The 25,347-nt window shown below is 34.9% G+C and overlaps 1 protein-coding gene across 1 annotated transcript in view; it reads right to left on the bottom strand.

The window, feature by feature from the left end:
* Positions 1 to 675: 675 nt before the first annotated feature.
* Positions 676 to 25,347, bottom strand: part of LOC118193064 (uncharacterized) — a 226,689-nt gene continuing 202,017 nt past the window's right edge. The window contains exon 2 of the mRNA XM_035364103.2: positions 676 to 1,468. Coding sequence (XP_035219994.1) covers positions 1,298 to 1,468 — 171 coding nt within the window. The 3' untranslated portion in view covers positions 676 to 1,297. The remainder of the gene's footprint in view (positions 1,469 to 25,347) is intronic.

The following is a 25,347-nucleotide window of genomic DNA, read 5'->3' as shown; positions in this document are numbered from 1 at the left end:
TCCCATCACTTAAGTGAGCCATTTTCTGCTCCGTTCTAAACAATTGTATTTTTTTTATTAAATTAATATTTTAATATTTTGAGAAAATGTATGTTATGTAATAATTGTTACTAAATTTAAGTATGACACACACCCACAAAAAATTTTACATGTTTTTTAAATTTATTTTATTGCACTTTCCTTTTGTAAAGCACAAGTGTCCCATCACTTTTTTGAGACACTGTACATCTATTTATAGGAAATGACTGAGAGTATATGGTAAGGAAAAGCTTTAGTTCTGTTGCTGTTGTGTTCATCCTGGTAAAGAGTGCAAGATTGCGTCTGTTATAATTCCTTCTGAATTGAACTGCTGTTGAAGAATTATTTTATTTAAAATCGTATTTTGTACTTGAATGTACAGAAGTTGTTTAAAGTTAAAATTAAAGCTAGAAACATTTAATATATATTTCACTCTTAGTTTAGAATGACGACCCAGACTTTCTATGATTCATGCCATTATTTTAAAATAAAGCATTTACTACTGATATTAAATGAATAAGTAACCTCAATACGAATAAAAAGAAGAGATAAATAAAATTTTCAGTAAAAGATGAAACGAAACCATTAATATTATAATTCATTTTAATTTTGAAGACAAGCCTAAAGATTATTCTCCATGAATAAAATTTTAATTAATACCCGAATGCATTCATTTTACAATTCATTTTAATTTTGAATAAAAGCATAAACCTTATATGTATGATCAATGAAAAATTTTTGAAATACGCATAATAATAAGAGAGGATTAAATATAACAAAACATAAGAATTAAATATAAAAAAATTAAATGATAATTAAAGAATGATAATATTAAGGAAAAGAAATAAAAAATAAAGTATAATAAAATAACAATAATAAGCAAACATAAAGCATAAAAATGTGAATAAATATAAAAGTTTAATAATAAAAAGGATTAAATATAACAAAAAAATAAGAATTAAACATGAAATAATAAAAATTATATTTAAAGTATAAGAAAAGGAATAAAAAAATAAAAATCTAGTATAATAATATAACAATAATAAACAATTACAAACATAAAAATGTGGAAAAAATAAAAAATAGTCATAAAATAATTCAGTCATTCAGTTCGTGCCAGATGACAAGTTGATGAATGAAAGCTAAACAGCTTGTCTTACAAATTTTCACATTTTAGGTCTTTTTGGCCTAATCCTGCAGCCAAATGTTTGCCTACCAAAACCCAGAGGGAAATTAGAATGAGCAAGTAGACAGATTCATCCTATAATAAGGTGGATTCTTATTCCAAATGTGACTCAGTCCAGATATGTTTGATGATAGCATTATAAACGAGAAAACAAATGACACTCCTTAAGGCTTCAACTTTCTGACGCTGAGATAGATGACATAATTCTTCCTGTTCAACATTGTTTGCTCCAACCAGTTGTTTGAGTGTTGTTTTCTGTTTCATCTGAGAGGAAGAATATAATAACGCATATAAATACATACACCAAGAAATTGAACACCGCTGTTGGAAGGACAAAATAGGAAAGTTTTATTGGAAAAACGAAGAACATTTTTATAAATATCTCAAACTCAAAATGAAAATAAATGTAGCTTCACGAATGTTTAAAATTTTTTTATTTGTGCTGCGATGCGCGCTAGACTATCTGAAACTATCTACGCAGTTGCAAAGCGTTACCATGGTTATCAGTTTTTGCGTTACCATGGTTATTGTTAAAAAATAAAAGAAAAATGGCTGTTCTGAAGATCTGAAGTTATATTTTAATTGTTTATTAGAAAAGCTGATTTCCTTTTATTATTGGTCAAATGTAATTTCTAAAATAATTTGTCAGAATTCGGGCAAAAAATGATAAAAAAATAAACAAAAAAATGTTTCTTGTTAACCAAAGAAGGATACTTATATTCATATAGGTAACTCAAATAATTTGTTTTACAGTTAGATCTTTACGGAACCACTTTTCCTAAAGCACACGTATGCATATACATGCACGCATATAAAGGGAGTGCTTTCGAGATGATGCAAGTACAAACAATGTATGCCTTTTCCCCCATAATTTAAAAAAATATATATCCTTTAAACTAGGCTTTCTTTTTTGGGGGGACGGTTGGGTTAAGGCACAAGTTTTAAATGTGTAATACATACATTATCATTTAATATGTGATAAAGATATGTGCATGAAATATGTTTTCAAACTCAGCAAACAGAAGTCATTGATGCAAATTGCACCATTTCTGATTCGGTGACTTTGTTGGTCGACAGTTCTTCGAAAGGCTTAATATTTTGGCCCTACCGAGAATTTATATTGATACGGATTGTTATTGATACGGATATGTTATTGATACGGATATGTTTGTATTTAAGAAAAGTATCGGATGTCTTTGTATTTAAAACTTACTTAGACACTTAAGAAAACTTTACTAAGCGTAAAATATCGCAATTATTGAATTAATCCTTATTTTTATTACCGAAATTAATTGATCCTTCGGAATTATACCATTGATGAAAAATGGATTCGATTTCAAAGGGGTTGGAGTGTATTAAAATAATTATACATATTAATGCAGAGGCAGTTACACGATTTTGTGACGCATCAGAATTTGCATGGGCAGCATTTCAGGCTAAGAACTTGTAAGCGAGATCAAATACTAGTTTAGTTGCGAAGAATACGGTTTTTTCACTTAAGCCTTTATGTGTTCCTTAATAACAAATGAGTGCAACACATTTACTGTCAAAGCTTGTTAGCTGAATGCTTTCGTGATGATGTGGATGATCAGGAAGCGCATTTTGTTACTTATCTGCAGCTTTTTAATATCAAAATTTTATCTGTATGCCTTTTGAAAAGGGCAACTATATGTATACTTTTATCAAAAATACTTAAATCTCATGTTTGCCAGGTGTTCTGTGTAATTTTAAAGTATTAAATCTTTATAAAAAAAGTTATTGCTTATGGGTTCTCTTTAGATTCAATTCACACAGAATCGATGATAGCTTGATAAAATTTGCTTTCACAAAACAAACACGTAACAATTCTGGAACTTTCCACAAAAGTATTCGTATAGCTCTTCTCAGTAGGAGAGAGCACAATCAGTATTTACCACTTCAAACTGATAAACACAACGCAATGTGAAGGTCATCAAATGAGCGAAGCTCGCAATAATCTCACAACTCTGAGCTAAGAACTGAGAAACTGATGTTTTGTTCGATATCATATAATATATACAGTAGATTCTCCCCGGCCGGGCGGAGAAGCCTCTAGTATCTTTCACTGCTCGAAATTACTGGAAGGCATATACGGTTAGGCCCATATCACACGGCGTTTGTTTCACACGAACAACTGTTTCGGGCAATTTTTCTGCCTCGTTTGCTATTGAAAGAAAGACGTGCGACTTTTTCCTTCCTTTCCAAAAAAATTTGCAAGTTGTTTGTTTTCACCCAATCAGCTATCAGTTTCGAATGCTATCAGCTTGTTTGTAGTGGGGAACCAGTTTTCCCTGTGTTAACCCCAAAGCGATCTATGGTGATTGGCTGTTGTGACAAAGCAGAAAAATTGTTCCTAACAGTTGTTCTTCCGAAACAAACCGACGTATGATAGCAGCTTATTAAAGATAAGTATAAGGGCTGGACATGATTAAGTTACTGTAGCGATCTCAACGGACTATATTTCTTGAAAGGCGCGCGACTCGGATAGAGACAAAGGAGAACAGGTGGTGACGTGTCTCGAGGCGAGGAGAAATCAGACCAGGGTCGCCGGAGTACACTGGAACTCCGGACTTTATGACTCCGGACTGTGAGTACACTCCTGTACATTCCTGTACACACAGGAGCTACACTCCTGTGAGTACACTCCTGTACATTCCTGTACACACAGGAGCTACACTCCTGTGAGTTTCGATTTAAAAATGCTGTAAATACCTGCACAGTTTAAGGAACTTGTGTAAAATAAATTCTAATTTGAATGTGGATAAGTTGTATCTTACTTTATAAGGTTTTATAAGGCATTCTAATATATATTTAGTAGAAACACCCCTAAATTGATGACTCGGTGTCGCAGCACGCACATGGACTGAAAATTGGGAATCTTATTCCATCGACGAAGCACGAAACTTGAGTGAACTTTACCTCAGCGGAACTTACAGCTAGTTATTTTCTCTTCCGAAATATTCAATTTATTTGGTAAAATGGCAAATAACGACACAGATCAAGCCACGGGAAATACAGGTGACGGAGGACGGGGACGCCTGGTGTTTAACAGAAGTAAACAGGTATATGTCTCGCGGCCTACCCTATCTAGCGGCAACAACTCCATGGAGCCGCACGAGGCCACCTCGGGAGTTTATTGAAGAATTTTACGTAATTGTGCGTGGCCATATAGGGGCGTCTTAAGAATACATTAGTTTTGATCGATAGGCGAATGATTTGTTACATCTTGGTTTGTTAAACATAAATTACAGCACATACAAACTCATACACTTATAGTTGCACATATAAAGACACATACAAAACACGTGTAAAACACATATAAGAGCACATATAAAACATGTAAACACATTATAGAATAATAGAAATTAGATGTTAGTTCGCACACACTTATACAAATAAAACGTATACTTATAATGAAACATAATTAAAGTAATATATATTATTATACACTTACACATTTAAAGACACATATAGATCACATGTAAAATGCGCATATAAAACATACATAAAACATGCAGACACACTGTAGAATATTAGTAGATTGCTTGCACTTGTACAAGCAATGTACACAATGCTTATATACTTTGAGTAGTTACGCAGTGCTTATATTAGATACACGATGCTTGTAGATAGCTACACAGTGCGAAATCATATAGGTACACAGTACGAATAGATACACAATGCGAGATCAGATAGACTATGCTTGTAGAGTATTAGTTATTAGATTGCACACAATTACATAGACAGAATAAAACACTGTACAACAAAATAACACACAGTTTTTACACGCAGCACCATGCCACGTGAAATACAGCACATGTAGCGGTGAAAGCTTCTCCCTTCTGGCGAGCAAATCCGGAAGAAAGCCAGTTCGCGTTGGCCGGTGTAACAGCGGAATGGCACGAAATTTCACCACGTAGTTTCCGCTTTACAACCTGAAGAGTTAGCGGTTGTCGGAGACATTATTCTTAACTCTCTAGCCGAGGCTCCATATACGGCGATCAAAAACTGTCTGTGTACGCAATATGCAGATACGGAAGAACAGCGCTCAGATACCTCATTTCCGGAATGCAGCTTGGCGACAATAAGCTGTCACGCCTCTTACTGGTGATGCGAAGTAAGGCTGGCTCACGAATGAGTGACGATTTTCTTAAATCGCTTTTCCTGCAACGACTGCCGACGCATGCACAACAGATTTTAGTCATTTCCAGTGACAAGTTAGACAAGCTAGCCGAGATGGCCGATGATATCATGGAAGCCACCGGAAACAGTGCTTCAGTGTTTGAAGTAAAAACTGTGACTGTGCGCTAAAGAATTATTAATGGATATTTCATGTCGCCTTTCTCGGATTGAAACACGTTCCAGATCTCATTCAACCGAACGAGAGCAGCAGAACAAAAGAGGCCGTTCATCAAGCCGTCAACAACGAGGTAACACAGAGCATTGCTGGTACCATCAGCGTTTCAAAGAAAAAGCTACCATGTGCACAAAACCTTATACCTTCCACTAGGGGAAAACTAGTGCCGCCATCACTCGACTCTTTGGGTGACGGCAAAACCGAGATTTATCGTTTATACCCCTTAGATAAATCCACAGCGTCAAAGTATCTGATTGATACGGGAGCAGATATCTCGGTAGTTCCGCCCACAATTACGAAGCGCAATCAGCCACCCGCCAAGCGTCAACCTTTTGCTGCAAATGGCACTACAATACCTACTTTTGGCTAAAAACTCATTAAATTGGACTTATCTTTATAACAGAGCAATAATTTTCTAACTAAACTCCCTGCAGTTCTGATGCGCACTTATCGATGAAATCTGAACCCAGCATCTGAACATTAATCTGCCATTGATCTGAAATGTAATTCGGTATAAAAGATAACTGCGTCACAACTCCCCCTCTCTTTTCTTCTGCTTCGACTTTCCAATAGGCTTCGTGGCCTTGCCGCTAGCAACGCAGCTTCTTTCCTAATTTCGTACATTTCGTAGTACTTTTCTAATTTCGTACACTGTTTAGGAAGATGTAAGCTGTATAAAATTGCGGGGTGCATAGCGCATCCACAGAGATGATGTGCATTATCAAGAAATAAAATTATGTTTCCAAAATTAGCGGCTTCGAGTGTCGTCATACTAACTACGCAGTAAAGCCTCTCCAAGCTATTACAATGCGGAGAACCATTGTCATTCCGTTGCAACTTTCTTTTACCATGCCATGTTATTACATATGCTTATATATATATATATATATATATATATATATAATTTATTAAAAAAATATTGACCACATTATCTCCCAAGATTAACCCCAGCAGAATTATCCAAAAATAGTGAATCCATAGTAAGACCAATTCCGAGCCGATGAAGAATTTCGGAAACGCAACCCTTCTGAGTAAGACGCGAAGAAAACACTTTGCCCACTTCCCACTGGAAAGAACGTGTGTTAATTGGTGCCTTTTCTGGTTTTGTATATCTTCATGTGCATTTTCTTTTCTTATTGTATATATTTTGGATTTCAATTTTATTTTTTGATTTGTTTTTGCAGACATTACATTGTATTTCTTATGTGTCGTGGTTTTCTAATGTTTATTTCAATTGCTTTGACTTCTTTTTCATAATGCCAATTTCAAATGTTTAATTTTTACAGATAGTTTTGTATTAACCTTTTGAGGCCGGGGCTTTGGTAGCAGTAAAAGCTACCAAAAGACGGGAAATCTTGAACCGAATGCTTTCCCCCCCGTTAAGAAATCACCTCCTATTTGCAACAAAGATTCTTGTGTAGTTTAATGGATTCTCAGAGGGGTGCATCTATGTCGGAAAAGGGAGATCTTTGAAAGAGATAAGTGGTTGAAAACCCAGGGACGTCAAATTTGACATTTCATCCCACTTTTCAGCCTGTTAAATGGGGGAAAAAGACATGGCCAATAAAGTGGACAACCCCGTCCATTCAAACAGGGAATACAACTGCAAATATATTGGCCATCCGTCTACAAAAGGTTAAAATGCATAAACACGGGGGTGTCGGGGGACAATTACTCGAGTGATTTATCAATTTTACTGCAGGGGCTGCTTTTCACTTAGAATTGAATTAGCGAAAATGCTTAATCGGAGTGAGTTCTTTGATGCTCTGTATTGGTTCTTGGTCCTTCGGTTCACGGAGGTATTTGGCCTGGCTTGAATTGCCGGTTTGGCATCGCCTTATTACTTGAGTGGAAGACGAAACAGCTTCGTGTTTATTTCTTAATTATTGTTCATTGAACGGGGGTTGGTTTGTTCCCCTTGAAATGTCAACTAATTTCCGATCAATAGCAATAATTACTTGCTTTTAATTTAATTACTTGCTTTTGATTTGATTTCTTTTTGCAATTGAAATTTTGTTATTCATGATTTAATTCCGGTCCCCGTTGGACATTTTTGGCAATTTGCATTTGGAATGTTTTGGAACAGTTTTCGGAATTGGACTTACTATGTATTCACTATTTTTGGACAATTCTGCTGGAGTTAATCTTTGGAGATAATGTGGTCAATATTTCTTTGATAAATAAATTATTATTAACTTAATTTGCAGCAATTGCGCAAGTAGTAGAATAACTCGATTTCGAACTAAGTGAATTTAAGATCATACAACATTATATATATATATATGGCACTAGCCGTTTATAGGCTTTGGCCACTACAAAGGCCGAAAACGGTGGTCATTTTATTATGCAAGCACCTAGCAGGCGGTTACCATTACCTCCTATGTAGGGACAGACAATTTAGAACCATGCCTTTTCCGGGATTCGAACCCCGGCCCTTTGTTATCACAGAAGCACCGCTGGAAAGCACTGAAAAGTTTAATTTGATTATCGCAGTAAAAGTATTGTAAATATGAATTCATATAATGTTTAAATGTACACATAGCTGTCATGATTTTATGTATCTATCATATGTAACTTGTACAAGACAATGATTGTAATCAACATATCTATGCTTATACACAGGCCTTGTATGCCCATGTAATATTTATATGTATATTTTTACACGGAGGAAATTTTTCCTTCTGCCAGGATGACTATTAACACTGTAAGACTTTTACAACAAAGTCAGGTCAGTGGTTATCTCAGGGGGCGCTGAGTAGGCACCCCTAACTACTATACCGTATAGGTGGTTATTAATAAATATTTACCATATTCAATTAACATTGAGCAGCTAACATTTTTAGAGCTAATTTTTTAAAAAGTGCTAGTGCGATTTTTCCAAACCTGGCACTTCGGTGTAAACTAAATCTTAAAATGAAATATGGAAAAAAAAAAAAAAAAGAGTTATGTCATTTGATAAACAGTCCGATTTGGTTCAAAATACTTATGCTAGAACAACGCTATATAAAAATCTAACATACACATGTATAATTCCCGCTTTTGAGATATGAAACACGCAAGTTAAATTTCGTCAACCTGTCCGATAGAACGGGAGATAAAAAAACTGTTTCTTTTCTTTTCTTTTTTTTTTTTTTTTTTTTTTTTTTTTTTGTGCAAGGCGTACGTTAGTTTTCTATTTTTAAATAATTTCATGTCATCATTATAATAAAACTGCGCTGTTGCTGTCATTTTCATTGCTCTAAATTTATTAATGGACAACGACTTCTAAGAGCATGTAACTTTGATTTTCAAATCATTTTTTTTTTTTCCAAAAGAAAAGGAACCATCCAACAAAACATCTCTGTGAATATATCTAACGCATCAAAAAACACGTCACGTGTTTTTGTATTCCGTTGTGTTAACATCCGTACGTACTGCTGAGAGCTGTAACAAATGAGTCTGGAAAGGCGTAAACAAATTTGTCTCCACAACCTGTTCTTGTATCACTTTCTTTCGGTACTTCGCAGAATTATTCACGGTAACTAAAAGTTCAAGGCGTGTTCTTCACATACAGAGTCCTCAAAACGTGTTTGCTTCCTTCAAGATCAAATGCATAACAATGTTACCCACTGAGCGCACCTTTCTTATTCTTAGGTCGCACGTGCTTTAAATTGCCCAAAAATGAGAGGAAATACAGCCCATTGCCGTTCCTTTATTCATACTTTATCTTATCGCAAATGTTTTTGACAAATTCGACTTTTGACTAACTGTTCCGGTGTCGATTACTTTGTTTTGTGGTTTAGTTGTTTTTGTGCTTTGAAATTCACTAAAAAGAAACCGAGACAGTAGGTCAGCGAACTCCACAATGAAAAACAAAATCACCACTGAGGAGTTTTAAGGGAGGCGGACTGCTCGCATTTACATAAAATTCTCATAAAATCAATTTTGTACAAAATGTTGTACATAGTGAATCACCAGGTTTCGTGTAGAGGTATAAATAGAACACAAGTTAGAAGTTATTGTTGAGTACCTAATCTAAAGGGCTACTGACTTGAAAACTTTGAATGTTTTCTAAATTGTGCATCATTTATGTAAATTTCTTTTTAACCGTTCGTTTCTTTAACCTAACCGTAAAAAGTGAATAATGATTTTAATGAATCCAGCTAATAATTAATAATAATTGACATGAATCTGCGTTTAGCGTTTACTGGTTTTAAATCGCTTGGTTTGTTAATTAATAAGAGAATAAATTTGAAAGAAAATTAAATACTATCTTATGTTTTGCTGAACCAAAACGCACTTCCGAGTGAAAGATAAAAATATTTTAATTCTGGCAGAAGCAACACATTTATTTTTTAAATCGTTGAGTTTGTTGATTAAATTCGAAAGACAATTATATTGCGCGTTACCGAGTGGCAATACACTTCTCTTATATCGTCAAGTTTTCTGACTGAATTTAAAACGTAAATATCGTACGTTTTGCCGATGATAGCACAAAACTTAATCGCTGACTTTTTAATCAAACGATCCCTAAATTCGCGCAAAATGAAATAAATAAAAAACGAATTCAACTTTCAAAATTCGGCCTTCGAAATGGGCTTGTTCCAGTGGAGGTCTAGGTATGTCCAAAATTTGGTAGCACTAGGTGCCGACGTTTTTCATAATGCGAAGAACACATACAGATTCTTCATTATTTAATAATAAGCATAAGTGTCCAACCTTTCAGATATTCGGTACTGCATATCTCAAAAGACATCTTCCAGTGAATCACTGCTCGACAAAACTATGTCAGGATCCACACAGAGGATTTAATATTCATTAAAATCCACAATATAATTTACCTATGTTACTATTACGTGTAATAAAATTACAATTTCCTTATTCCAAAGGATGTTTATCAGAAGAAAAAAAAACTATGAATATATTTATTATGAACAACGAATTTCGTTTTTTGAAAGCTATCTCATGTAAAGGGAATTGGAACCGAAAGGAATCAGGACCGTCAAACTGTATTCAAAAAAGGACTTTGTACAAGCTTATACAGATGGTTCATCTGATGAGACAATCACTAATAGAGGTTCTCTAACTTTACACACGAGCTTTTGGCAATAGCAGGGGCACATAACGTGTATCCATCACTTCCCATTTCTGAGTAAGTAAAAAGACTCGTTGAATTTTGGGATTCAAAGGCAGATTTACAGGCGATCCTGGATGGAAACTCTCTGATCACCAGCGTGATCCGCTTACGCCTAAATGAAATTCAGAAGTTAGATAAGGTCTGCATTCTTCAATGTTTGTCAGCGCATGATAATATCACAGTTAACGAGAACGCAGATAAACTAATAGAAGAGGGTCGGAATCTCAACAACAATAATAGCGTAAATGTCACCCTCTCCAACGCAAATGCCATGGCCAAATACAGATTGAAGGAACGTTCAATTTCAATAAAGCACCAGTTCCATAACATCAATGGAGATCGACTACAGTCATAAAATCATAATCAGGCTTAGAATTGGCCATCACAGATGATTTAAAATTGACAGAGAGGGTAGGAAAACCTACAGAAATTGTGATAAATGCCTCGTACACATAATTGAGAATTGCACACACTTTCGATTGTCCGGCCATCCTTGCTGAATTATTCAAAATTGTGGTCTTACGTAAGAGACCGAGCCTCTGCAATGAAGACATTTTGCAGATTGACAGGATTGTCATCCTTGCCCTTGGCACTATTTGAATAGACTTTATCAGAGACATGACATCAACAGCAATAACCTCGTCTATATCTCGTTTGACTGATATGTGAATGATTGCTAAGACTATATTAAAGACGTTATTAGGATATTGTTACGTTATTTTCTGACACCAGTTGTTACGTTATTTTCTTCCTTCACGTTCCAACGAGGTTCGTGTGGATTTGGAGTGAATAACGGTGACAGCACTTGATGGAATATCGAAACACACTTTATTGGCCGGTTTTAATCAGAACAGCTCCAAAGTCACGTTTTAAGCGCCGTTCCCACTGGGGTTTATTTGAGCTAACGTTGTCGGTTTCATGTGTCGAGTAGCTCCGCTGTGCCTGCAGTTCAGATTTTTCGACTTGCTGCCCTATGTGGAAAAATTAGTTTGGGAGATGGGTCGACTACGTTAGCTGTGTTCGTTGACTCAGATGAATCCTAGTGGGAACGGCCCTTTACAGTCGTCGAAGATCTACTATAAACTCGATGGAACAATTAGCGATACAGCTTTCAGGTTATCAGGCTATAACGGCGGAGACAGCTTCACTGCAAAACACCAGAGTACAGCTCCCGACTCTGCTTGGTCGTTCTTGGAACTCCACGTACTCTCGAGACTTTCCGCGATACAACTCGCGACGCACTCGACGACACACAGAGCACAGCTCCCGACTCTTAGGTTCAGTCGTTCCCGGAACTCAACACACTCTCTCGACGTTACACTAAGAGACTCTTTCGATGCACTCGGCACTCGCTGCCCGGCTGTCATCTCTATCGACTCCTCACGGACTGACTAACTCGAGATACTAACTGCGGACCACCAGAGTTTATATAGCTTTCGGCTTGTGTTCGAGAACATTCTGGGCTAAACCAGTAAGAATTCGTTCCAGAAGATTCTCCATCCGTCCATGGCATATCGCCAATTGTGTCGCTAAATGGGCGTTTTCTCTCCAAATGCGGCAACCTCGCCTTCCCTTGCCATTTTATGGCAACCCTAAACCTGCTTTGCGGGGAAGCTATCTCACCGCGCCTCTGTATTTCGTAACAATGTTTTCTAGTTATGTATTTGAAATGTTTGTATCGAAGGAACATTTGTTTGCATATATATTTTTTTAATGACCGGGCGCTTAATTTAATAGCCTTATGTCACTACAAGGGCTAGAAGTGGTGGCTATTTCATTATGGAAGCACCTAATAGGTGGCCACCGTCGCCACCTGCGAATGGACGGACAGTGACAACTGCGCCTTCTCCGGGATTCGAACCTGTGCCCATAGCTACATCAGTTAAGCTCATTAACCCAGTACCGACTGGGCGGCTGTTTGAAGATATACATGCGGTGAAATACAGATGCCATGAAAAATGAAAGTTCGTGAACTTCTAAAAGGCTTTCTTCAGATATGACAGATTTATTTATTTAACTTTCTTTTCATTGCATATTAAACTGCAGCTCTGCTACTCCCTCTTCCATTCGTGGGTAAGTTAGATATCAACTGAGAATAGAGCATAGAGTAGAACTGAGAACAGAGTATAAATGAGAACTGAGTATATGATAAAGCCTATTTTTGAAATGTAGTTGGATTATATAAAATCTTGAAATCTACTTTCAAAATCTTGTTACCAAATAATAATCAGTACTGGAAATTATTCGATGCGTTCAATGAATTCCAGACAAAATTCCCACATAAATTAAGTTGGTGTTTATAATGTGAGGCTGCCACAGTTGCAGTTTGATTTAGAAAATGCTTTTTTTTTTTAATGCATCACTGATATTTGCCACTAACGTTTAAGATATGTATTCAGCAATGGGCCATAGTCACTAACTTCAAAAAATTATCCTGTAAACTTTACATCCCTACTTTAGACTATCCAAACTCGTATAATTCTCAAAACAAATGATGGAATCGTTTGGCTTTGATGTGTGCTTCCTCGTTTGATTGTAGAAAGACATGTTAATTAATTATTAAGCTATTGTTAAATTATTAAAGTATGAAAAGTATTAAATATCATAAAATATCTAAAAACGTCATTTGTTAAATAAAAAAAAAATCTCAACTGGAATTAATTCCAAATAACAGTTTTGCGAAACATTTGTGGCAACACCAGTCGATTTCTTTGGTTTTGATTCAGAAGCAAAGGGCTAAATTCGTTCTATTTTAAATAATAACATAGTAGTTACTGAAAATAACTTGGTGTTAGTAGTTTGTAGTAATAATGCTTAAGCTTTATCATATTAAGGCTTATACGATTAAGCTTAATATGATAAAGCTAATTAATTTAGAAGTCAAACAACAAAATTCAGCGTTATATTTGCAAATTTTCACAGGACTAGTTTCGATGGTTTTACCGAACCATCATCCTCGGCTGAAATGAGATAAAATAAGATGATGATAATTATTTTTACCTAAGGATAAAGCTTGTCATTTGTTTCTAGTTTGAATGCTGTATCGATATAGAAAACCAGTATCTATTCCTTAGATGTAGAAAGAAGAAAATTCAAGGCTTCTTCCTGATCACATTCAAATATGAAAAAATGAAATTAAGGATTAGTAAGTTTTTCTGGTACTTTTCTGTTCTACGCATGTGTCAAAGCACCAAATGTGGTATGCCAAATGTGGTTTTGTGGTATTGCTTGTTAAACTGAATTTTTGTAGTTTAAGTGTGAAGATGTGGTGTGTGGTGTGGTGTATTTAATTATGGCAAAGCACACTAGGGCTATCTGCCTAAGGGGAGGGATGCCTTTCGTGGAGGACTTTCTAAGGGAAACTGGCTCGTATACACGTTACACATGGGGAAAACCACGAAAACGCCCATGCAGCCAGTCCGTTCGCGGGATTCGAACCTCGGACCGAACTACCAGTGTTCAGCGTCTTTACCGCTCGGCCGCTGGTGGGCTTAAGTGTGAAGAATATTATATTTAATAAATAAAGGTAACACACAAAACGTAAAACAAACTACCTTTTTGGGCATAATATAACAGCTGAAAGCTTTAAGATTTCTTTTAAAAAATTTTTAAAAGGTTTTTTTTAATAATTTTTCTTCCCCCCCCCTGGGGGGATGGATATAACATTAGCTTCCTAAGTAACGGAACACGTTAAAACCTCTCGGTAGCTCCTTAACGTAACGCAGATGACTTTCGTGAACTCAGTTTGCATAATTTATGGTTTGAGCGAATATTGTGACGAACCAAGGAGAGATAGGATAGAATTTATCTTAAAATTAACTTTTAGGAAAATTTCCTAATTTTCGCAGTGTAAGCTTTAAAGTTTTTAAGTTTTAAGCTTTTTCAGTTTAAAAATAAACATTTTGGAAAAAATATCTAAAAACTTTAAATTACAGTCTGAAAACTCGAAACGTTGGTCATTAAATTTCAAAAGTTAAAACATATTAAAAAATTAAAACTATAAAAATCATAAGCTTAAAAAAGAAATCGCAGTTGGAGTTTGGTTCCCAGATTTTGGTTAATTTTGGTTTCAGTTTAACATCTGAAATGGTTTTAAGATAAACAGTTACGACAGACTTATTAGTTTAAGAATTAAAATCCCAGAAACCAATGATATAAATCATAAAATATTATATTCAAAACTAGCTGTTAGTAACAGCAATACCAAATAATAAGAAAGAATTTTCTGTGATATTACTTCATCGTAAACTGTACGTAAATTATACGTAAGTTATTTAATTGTCAGGTAGAAACTTATGGGCTTATTAAATATAAACCCAATGACTTGAGAAGTACCTGTGTATTTACTTCACTTATTCAATTTGCCCAGCAGGGCTATTGATTTCGTTTTGGTGTTTTGCATTGGTTCACTATAAACGTCGGTTCACTTTTCAAATTGTTGCCACCAAATATTTAAGCCCTGTATTATATTTGAAGAAATTAAATAATGAAGAATCTGCATAAATATATGTGTGTCTCTCGCATTGTGATAAAACAACGGTACTTACAGCTATCAAATTTTGAATAATGTACTTTTCCAATGGAATATGGGGATCTGGAAGCCAAAATTTGTAATTTGTTTTATTATCGATTTCATATTTTGTAAAACTTTAACGAATTTTTAATTAACAAACTCAACAATTTCAAAGCGAAGAATGGCAACACTAAACGGGAAAAACAAATTATCTCCAGCGCGCGAGTCTCTGTATCGGAAATTCTAAAAATATGCTCGTTTTAAAATTATTTTGCGATATTGCTGTTGAACTGAATTTTTTGGTTTAAGTGCGAAGAACATGATATTTAATAAATAAAGGTGGCACATAAAACGGTAAAAAAACGTCCCTTTGGGTATAATATAAAATCTGAAAGCTTTCGGATTTTTTTATTCACTTATTATGCTCGAATATTTACTTCAAGTTAAAATATTTTGTGTTATATTACGAAGCGAATGTTCGAGAACTGAAACAATAAACACCTCAAAGAGCTTTCGTTCGATGTGTCAAAGAAGACTCTCATACTTAATACATCACAAGGGCAAATCGGAGAAAAATATTTTAATCCCAGATATTCGTAATTCATTTATGCAGTTTCAAATAAAAAATACTTGTGAGGCATACGTATCGATATAACTTATTTACTTCCTTCATCATTGTTTCTCGAAATCATCTCATTTCTGACTTAGATAGATTAAAACCTAGAACAATCAAGCTGTTGGATGATTTCTTATTCATGTTCTTTTTGCAATTTTTTAATGTATTCTGAAATTTTTCTTAATAGATTTCCCAACAGCGGAAAGCGGAAACGAAATTGTAAAAATTTATTTTTCAATTAGGAGTCATTTCGTTTTTCCATTCTCTTCTCGCTGATGGGTTTTGTTTTTTTGCAAGTTTTAAGAAGAACACAAAACCTTTGTGTTTTCCTATTTTATAATTACTTTGAGAATATGAGGAAACTCCGAGTTTTGCCGTGATAAATTTATTACGTCGAAATGCAATGTCAGGACATATTGTTTTGCCATTAGGAAGTAGTGTGAGAAAAATTTTGAAACAGTTCTGGTAAATGCAATAACAAAAAACTGAAACGAAAATGTTAGTTCTGATGCTTAATCCTTTGGAAAGACATGTGCAGCAAATTCAATAAAAAAAACTGTTTTTTATATTGCTGCGAAGTGCTACATTTTTAGCATTGTTGTCAGAATAATTTTGTTTTATACAGAACCTGACAAATAGTTGCATAAATCAAGAAACAAAAGAAAATTGTGCGAAAAACAAAAGTTAAGTTAATGCTAAGCTTTAAGTTTATCAAAATGATAATATTATTACTAAATAACTTTATAATGTTGTTTTATAGTTTCCTTAATTACTCTTTTCAAAATCTAAATACGTCAGCCATTTGTATGCGAGTCCTGGTTCCCGCTGGAGGAGGCAGAGTTTGTAATTTGATGCAAGCCTCTTCGACACCTTTAGAGATGCAGGAACCCCCTTGAGGTGTTGTTATTACAGACAGAAGTGTAACTGAACTATATGTATTTACTCATAGGTGTCCATTATACAGGGTTCAGCAGCGTTCATAGCGTAATTTGGCTTGCGTAGCACAATGACGTACTGCATGTATGCGCGCCAGCTGCCGCATTCGTGTACTAATGAGCTGCCATTTCGAGTGTGACAGTGATATGGATCGGTGGAGCGCAGAGCATCGTGCCTTCGCTGTTGAAAGTTATTTCAAGAATAACTACTCTGTTATTGCTACCCAGCGTCTATTTCGGCAAACTTTCAACTTGGGACGTCTTGGGAAAGTTTCAGATGGACGGACCATTGCGACAGACATGTCCGGGTAGAGTAATTTCTCGTTTTGGTGACATTTCCTGGCCACATCGCTCACCTGATCTTTCATGTGCAGACTTTTTCCTTTGGGGCACCCTGAAGCAAGACGTTTTCTGAACACGTTGTACCACCATTCCTGGATCGCATCAGAACTGTCACAGGGAATATGTTACGCCGAGTTATGGCAAGCTTCCAACGCCGCCTAGATGAATGTGTTGTGCAGAGGGGGCATCATTTGACAGGCATCCTATTCAAAAAGTAATCCACGTAATGGACAACGACTTACGCTTTAGTCAATGGCATACCTTTAACTATTAATTGATATAAGAGGTAATAAATAAATTACAGTTACTGCCTTATGGTGTGTTTTTAATATCCTACTACGAACGCGGCCGCACCCTATACTTCCATTCCACCAGTACCAGTATCAGTTTCCTTAATTTTATTGTTGATTTATATAGTCCTTCACATTTGCCAGCTGTATTATGAAGGCACACGTAAAGGAAAATCCAGCTTATCTGAATTATGGAAAGGGAAGAAGGATATTTTGGATTAAATGTGTCTCAAATAACCGATGTGTAGCATTCCTTTATGTGAATTAACCAGTTATTTTATGTTTTGGATCTTTACTGTCACTCCTTTCTTCCGGTTTCCCTCCAGAATGCAAAACTGGTCGCGTGTATTTAAGATTACGCTTTTGGATCGTAAGATCGAGAGTGTTTTTCCTCTCGAGGCCACGCTAGTAGGTTGCTCGATGAAATAAGATTTGTAGTCTTCGGCCTTGCGTTACAATTGCCAATACTGAATCCACGCCGGTTAGATAAGTGAGCCAACTTCGCATTAAACTGATTTAAGCAGTCTTTGGCTACTAGCTTATTTAAGTTTAGCGTTATTTTGAGTTACCTCACCACAAGTGGTTGGTTGAAGAGTTGGTAAGAACGAGATATGCCGATGTGCCTTCTATTCTTCTTATGGTTTTAAATAAAACGGTCTTTTGCCCCCTTCTTAAGTTTTAATTGTTATTTTAGACTTAGCGATAATTGACTTAACCTTTACCAATATGCTAGACACCTTTTAGATGATTGCAAAATATGCAAACTTTATAGATGGAAATTATTCGGCAATTCAGAGACAGGAATAAATGGGAATAATACAGCTAAACAAAAGTATGTATTACAATATAAATCCATATATACCTTATTTAAATTGAAGAGGAGGGGCTCTTCTAAGCTTTGTTCTTATAAAACTCGCAAGCAGCTATGCTATATCAATGTTTTATGAATGTATATCAGCTAGTATAGCTTCATTACTTTATTCAACTAACTTTTATGAGTTCTGAGGTTTTCGAAGGGCATAGCAAGAAATGTTGTGTTTAGCGATAAGCTAAGCGCATAATAAGCTACCATAGCATACAAAATAAAAAAAAAAGTAAAATAAAAAAATCATTCTCGATTATTTTGAAAAAATAATCTAGGATGTTAATATTATTATGCATAATGTATCGTGGAAATATTTATTTCGCCTCTTGTATATCTGTAAGAGTACGGCTTCAAATGATAAGTGGAAATAATAACGGTCAATTTGTATATTACTCCTGTATGCACTTTTCTCCTTTTTAAATAAAGTGCAACATTATTGTGTTTACATACCCACACAGTCCATATAGTCCTCATTTTTGTACTATAAAAGTTGCTTCGTCCTGATTTTATCTTCGCTAACTTATACTTATTTCCTTTAAACGGACTTCGGTGTCTACTTGTAGTTTATGCCGTTTGATATCATATGCAAGATTGACAGGAAAATATTTCAAGGCTAATATATTGCAGTTCTTATTATATTCGATAAGAAAATGGAATTATCCAAGCCTCATCTTAGAAGATAAATACTTTCATAAGTCTGTTTCTCCCGCCTTCTTAGCGTGCCTTTGTGGTGTAGTGGTTTGCATGCTGGGCGCGTATTTCAGAGGTCCGTGATGAAGGCGTTCTCATTTTTCATCTTGCCTGCTTCCAAAAATACATAATGTCTATACAGTGGCGTCCGAACTAAAAGGGTGGTGGATGTTGATTATCTACTCCCAAAATTTGGCGATTGGATCCCCTAAAAAAGCACCAGTCGCCCTTTAAAAGGGGGAGTACATAAGGTATTTCTCCCGCCTTCTTGGCATGCCTTCGTGGTGTGGTGGTCTGCATTCTGGGTGCGTATTCCAGAGGTCCGTGGTTCGATTCCCGGCGAAGGCATTGGTCATTTTCATCACTCCTGCTTCCAAAATACCTAATGTCTCGACACTTTCTTTACTATGTGAATTTCACATTCAAATATCCAGGTTTACCATGTAAGTTAATGCGATCAAATGCTATGAGATCTTATTCTGTGAAAACAAAATAGTGATAATATAATACCAAATTAATAAATGAATGCCATTTAGCCTATTTATAAGAAGTGATCGCAAAGATTTTCGACTTCCTCTATTTCTTTCCCGATATCAGACATGACTATCTTATACTGGGTTTTGTGGAGATTATGTAAGGATCTTCCTTTGGACAAGCCATGTCTTGCGGTGTTTAATCACAGCGAGTGGAAATACTTGTTGTTGTAGGTGAGGAAGGCATTTTTAAGAAAATGTGACAGAAGTGAGATTTCGTATCTTATCAATTATAAAATGCCCCATTTTTATTTTCTGGAATTATTCTACTTGATTCTTGTTATTTGAAAAATAAAAATCATGATGCGTATGTAACATTTCGCAGAGCTATAGAACGTACTTTTCTAGTTTATAAATATAACTTCTGATAACTCTACAGTATGCAAACTCAATGCTGTTATTCTTCTTCTTTCTCTTTTTTTTTTTTTTTTTTTTTTTTTTTTTGAAACAGATGACTGCGCAATAGTAGTCTTTGTTACATTCTCTGATTAAAGAAGTTCTAAGTTCAATGACGATACAAAATTCGATACGAGTTCGAGTTAACTTTTCATATCAACGCGTGGTTAAATATAGCTCCCCGAAAGCCTGAAGTTCAATATTCAGTAGCGTAGTATGTTATTTTGGGAACATTAGATAACATAAATCTGAATTATCAGTTATGTTTAGACTCCTGTTGCTATTTCAGGCGTTTCGAGGCGACGGTGCTCAAGTAGCATCATTCAGGAAATATTTTACAATTGGTTTATTTAGCATTTCAGAATTACGCAACAAAATATTTGACGAAGTCTCAGACAGATTATTTAATAACGTAAACAAAATCTCACAGCATTATTTTAACAACATTAAAAAAATCCGATGTGTGCACCATATGACTTCCTTGTATGGAATATTAAATTATACGCATTTTTTCTTGCATTTCATTTAAACATATTCGATTGAATTAAACCTACTTCGCCGACAGCGCATAAACCACAATAGAATAAATGCATTCTTTAAAATTCACTTTGTTTACCATAGCGACACTCTGGCGCTAGGTTCACTTAACAGTACTATATTTCGTTCATATTATAACTCAGAATGCACAAAATTTATATCATTTAAAGAATTATCTAATCGTTGCCACATGTTCTATTCAAATACTATAATAAAGCTAGAACTATGTATAAAAGAAATTAAGCAAATAAAACAAAAAAGAAACAGTTTTTCACAGACGATTGAGTATTTCTCATTCAATTAATTCAGTTTTCACTTCGCGACAAGGCAAAAATACATAAAAACTCAAAATATCTGTATTAAAAATTACGAAGTAAATCTTAAACGCTATTTTCTCGATAAAATTCCAGAAAGGATTAAACATGATTTTAATAATAAATGAAGGCGTTATCTTTGTTGTTGCGAAGCTAAGTTTCTCTAGATTGGCAACAAATCCACTAGTCTCCTGTTTCAAATGTAAACAATCAATGGCCGCCATAAAAAAAAGGCTTAGCGGCACTTAGACAACTTTAAAATTGTTGATAATTCTAAAAATATTGCAGACAGATTTACTAAAGGCATAAAAACCTTAACCGGAAGATAAGAACAACATAATTCAATCATTTTTAAAGCAACAAATGTACAATTTACAAACATATAAGAGTAAAGAAACTGAGATCACGGAGCCGGATAGCAGAGTGGATATATAAAAATATATATATATATTTATATACGTTTGGTGCGGCCGATTGCAACCAAAATACGAGGTGCACATCTACATATTATAGCACTCCTATATACAAAATTTCAAAACGTTCTGAGGCTACTCGTTTTTGAGTTATGCGAGATACGTACGTACATACGTTCGTACAGACGTCACGACAAATTCTCTTCAGAATTAATTTTAAAGCAGTTTTATAATTTTTTGGGAGGAAAAAAGTGTTTTATTCTTATGTTATGTTTTTATTCTTATTCTTCTGTTATGTTTGTCCTTACATACAGATATCACGGAAATACATCGTTAAATTGCATTTGAAAGAGTTCAAAATGGGATATTTTCATTGAAATATGCTGCCTGAAATTTTTCGCGATTACAATACAAGGAAGTAAAAAGTAAAAGTTCGTACAAGGAAGTAAAAAGGGAGAAAATGCATGCCATGTTCCATAGCCCTCACGCATGTAAGCGTATCTTTATCTTTTGACTTTAAAATGTCTATTCATGAGGTTACTCCTAGACTTAGATGTGATGCAGGATGCATAACATTAATTGCAGTTTATCTCTCTGAAACTCTCTGAGCTAGAAGCATGAAAGGATTACCAAAATAATTTTGCCATTTTACGAACTAAGTTTGAGACTGTAGGATAGAAAAGAACCGTAATCGTGTTTTGGAGGCTATATTTTGAGCATTTTTCATGACACCTCCATGCAACAGAGGTAAAAAGTGGAGATACAGAGGAAAAACATATGGGATTGAAAATTATAAATGTTTTTGTAACTTAATATTAGGAAAACTATATTCCTATAAGTCAATCGAAATTTATTACAACGAAATCGAATTCCCGTAATCAATTAGAAGTGGTAGATTGGAACTACAATCAAAATTTTAATAATTTAGCTGATTCGACATGATTGATACAGAAGATAGTTTTACCATTTTCAAGGATCGTTGAGAAAACGACGTCTCAGCGTAGAAATCCGACGTCGGTGTATGAAAGTCGTATAAAAAGTCGGTGTATGAAACGAACTTTGATCTTGAAATGATCTTTGCAAGACCAGTTTCTTACCCTTCTTACCATTTTTTTTCTAACCCTTCTTACCAAATTGCAAATTTAGTACAGTACTTCAATAAAAATAGGCTGAATTTTTCTGCATTAAAAACCTTTTCAATAAATGAATTGAAAAATTAATATTAATTAAAAAGATATGTTCGAAAATTTACTTAAATCTATCTAACGCTATGAATCACGGGATCACTTTTTACTTCCTTGTATGAAGTAAAGGAAGTATAGTAATCGCGAAAAAATTCTTATTTCAAAGAAAATATCCAGACTGACCGCTTTTGAATCCATTTCAACGATTTTTTTTTAAATTTTAAATTTTTTTTATCTGTATGCACGGACATAATAAAGGACTTTCCCCCCCCAAAAGGAATTGTAAAAGGGATGTAAAATAGATTCAGAGAAGATTTTTCGTGACGTGTCTACGTATGTATGTATCTCTTGTAGAGACATTATGTATTTTTGGAAGCAAATGAGCAACGCCTTCGCCGAGAGTCGAATTGTGGACCTCTGGAATACGCGCCCAGCGTGCAGACCACCACACCACGAAGGCATGCTAGGAAGGCATGAAATACCTTATATACTCCCCCTTTTAAAGAGCGACTGGGGTTTTTAGGGGACCCAATCACCAAATTCTGGGTGTGGAGAATCATCGTCCACCACTTTTTTAGTTCGGGCGCCACTGTAGAGACAATAGGTATTTTTGGAAGTAGGCAAGATGAAAAATAAGCAATGCCTTCACCGTGAATCGAACCGCGGACCTCTGGAATACACTCCCATGTGTGCAGACCACCACACCACGAAGATATGCTAGGAAGGCGGGAGAAATACTTTATACTCTTATAAATCAAAAGCAATTAGCCGTAGAACATTCAAATTTGCAGCAGGCGTAAAACGTTGATATGGGCTGTTATAATATGCAGCTGTGCACCTCCCTATTTGTTTTTATTTTCATATATATGTTGGTAACGTATGCGTTTTTTGCTTTATAAGTGGTTGACTTATGTTGTACTTATGTTCCGGTTCAGTTTTTTATGCTTTTAGTTAATTTGCATGCAATAGTTGTAGAATTACCAACAATTTCAAAGCGGCAGCTAAGCCTAAGTTGGCGGCTGTTAGTTTACATTTCAAACTCTTAGCAAAACAGTGAATTAAGTTTATCTGATGGACCAACTGCAGTGTCTTTTTGCCCAGCGGGACCAGAAGTTAACTTTACCTTTTTGAGCACAGAAAATTTTGTCTTCCTGCCCGTTGACCAGATTGCATGTTTTGTCGTAGAATCTCTAATTTTAACTGCAAAAACTGTTTCTTTTAGCTGTATTTGGTGTTTTAGGTTTTTCTGGATTTTACAGTTTTTAATGAAGATGTTTTGTTTAATGTATTTTTGCTTTACCGCGAAGTGATAAAAAATGGATTGAATAAAAAATATATTTCTAAAGAATTTGGAGAAAATAAGTTTATGAGGTATTTCTCCCGCCTTCTTGGCATGCCTCCATGGTGTGGTGATCTGAACGCTGGGCGCGTATTCCAGAGGCCGCGGTTCGGTTCCCGGCGAAGACGTTGCATATTTTTCATCTCTCCTGCTTCCGAAGTAACCCTAATGATTCTACAATTTTAAATGAAGTGCAGCAAAACTGTATATAATTTAATAGGCCGTACAAGGGAATCATGTCGAGTCTATACCAGATATTTCTCTATACCATTTTTGTGAAGAAATGTCTAAACGAAAGAATAAGTGTAAAATCATTGCAAAACTTGCAACTCTAATCCCGTAAATTAAAAGGGTGAAACTGTTAACTCAGAAATTCCTACTGTAGTTATTTTTAATATTTTTTTCTGCTTACCTGAGGTTATTTAATCGATTAATCGTGATAACACGAAGGTTATCTTTTCTAAGTGGAGGGATGCCTGCCTCGAGGATTTTCTAAGGACTTACATTCACATTATACATGGATTCAAACATGAACCTACCCATGCAGGACTCATACATGCTTTATTCATGGAATTCAATTGGTGTCAAACTACCAGTATCAGCGGTTTTAATGGGAACAGTTTGGACACTGAACAACAGATTACAACGTAATAAACATTTAGGTAAAAATTTTTAAGATACAATATGAGTTTTTATAAGAGATTTATTTATTTAAAAAGAAGTAAAATTACTGTGGGAAATTCTGTTTCTGAAGCCATAATTTTTCTCATAAAATTAAATCATTTCAAATAATTTGTTATCAAAATACTTTTAACTTTTTATTATGCCGTTTATTCAAATGAGATATCAATGAAGATGACATTTATGAAAAAACATTGTGATGGAATTTCATGACATCAAAAATGTTCCTGTTTTTATTTCGTTCTGTTCTTATCACAATTCTCCATTCCCCTTTACGTTGAGAATATCGGGAATCGAACCACAGAGCTCTGGAATACCGACCCAGCATGCAGAACCACTAGACCAAGAAAGAACGCTAGAAAGGCGGGAGAAATACATTATAATATTACAAATACTTATGCCAGTGTTGTTATTGCGAAAGATGTTTCCGACGCTATGTACACTTTCGCTATCGTGCTTTGTTATAGTTTAGAGATTTCTGAAAATTTTTTAGAAGTACGGAAAAAAAATTCACAAGTATTTTCAATCACTAAACAGCAAAACTATTATTTCAAAGAAATAAAGGAAACTTTCCCGAGAAAACAATCTATTCCGTGGTGAAAAATTTATATCATACGTTTTTTATTTGTGGTTAATATAAAGCAGACGAGAGAATTGCTTTCAGATATAAAGTAAAGCAGAAACAGAAGTCTTGCTTGCATAAAAGCATTTATAGATACTCTATAATATGCGATGTTTTCCTTTCTCCGATGGATGCGAGGCTTCTAAGAAATGAAAATAACGATAAAGAGGATTCTTAGAATTTCATTACGTTATATTATTTTTTTTAGCTAAAATTGTATTAATCTCATTATACATTTTCTTGGAATTTTGCTGTTTATTTTTTAAAATATAATACGACTTCGAAAATTTACCTTCATCATTTTGTTTATTCTTTAACTATTTTATTCCCCCTTTTATAACTATTATGAAACTCTCGACGCAGTCTTCGAATATTCCACGAA

This window comes from Stegodyphus dumicola, chromosome 2 (assembly GCF_044657685.1).
Source record: "Stegodyphus dumicola isolate Sdum_Otavi_A_Nest chromosome 2, ASM4465768v1".
Taxonomy (NCBI): domain Eukaryota; kingdom Metazoa; phylum Arthropoda; class Arachnida; order Araneae; family Eresidae; genus Stegodyphus; species Stegodyphus dumicola.
This window is presented reverse-complemented; position numbering and strand designations above follow the sequence as displayed.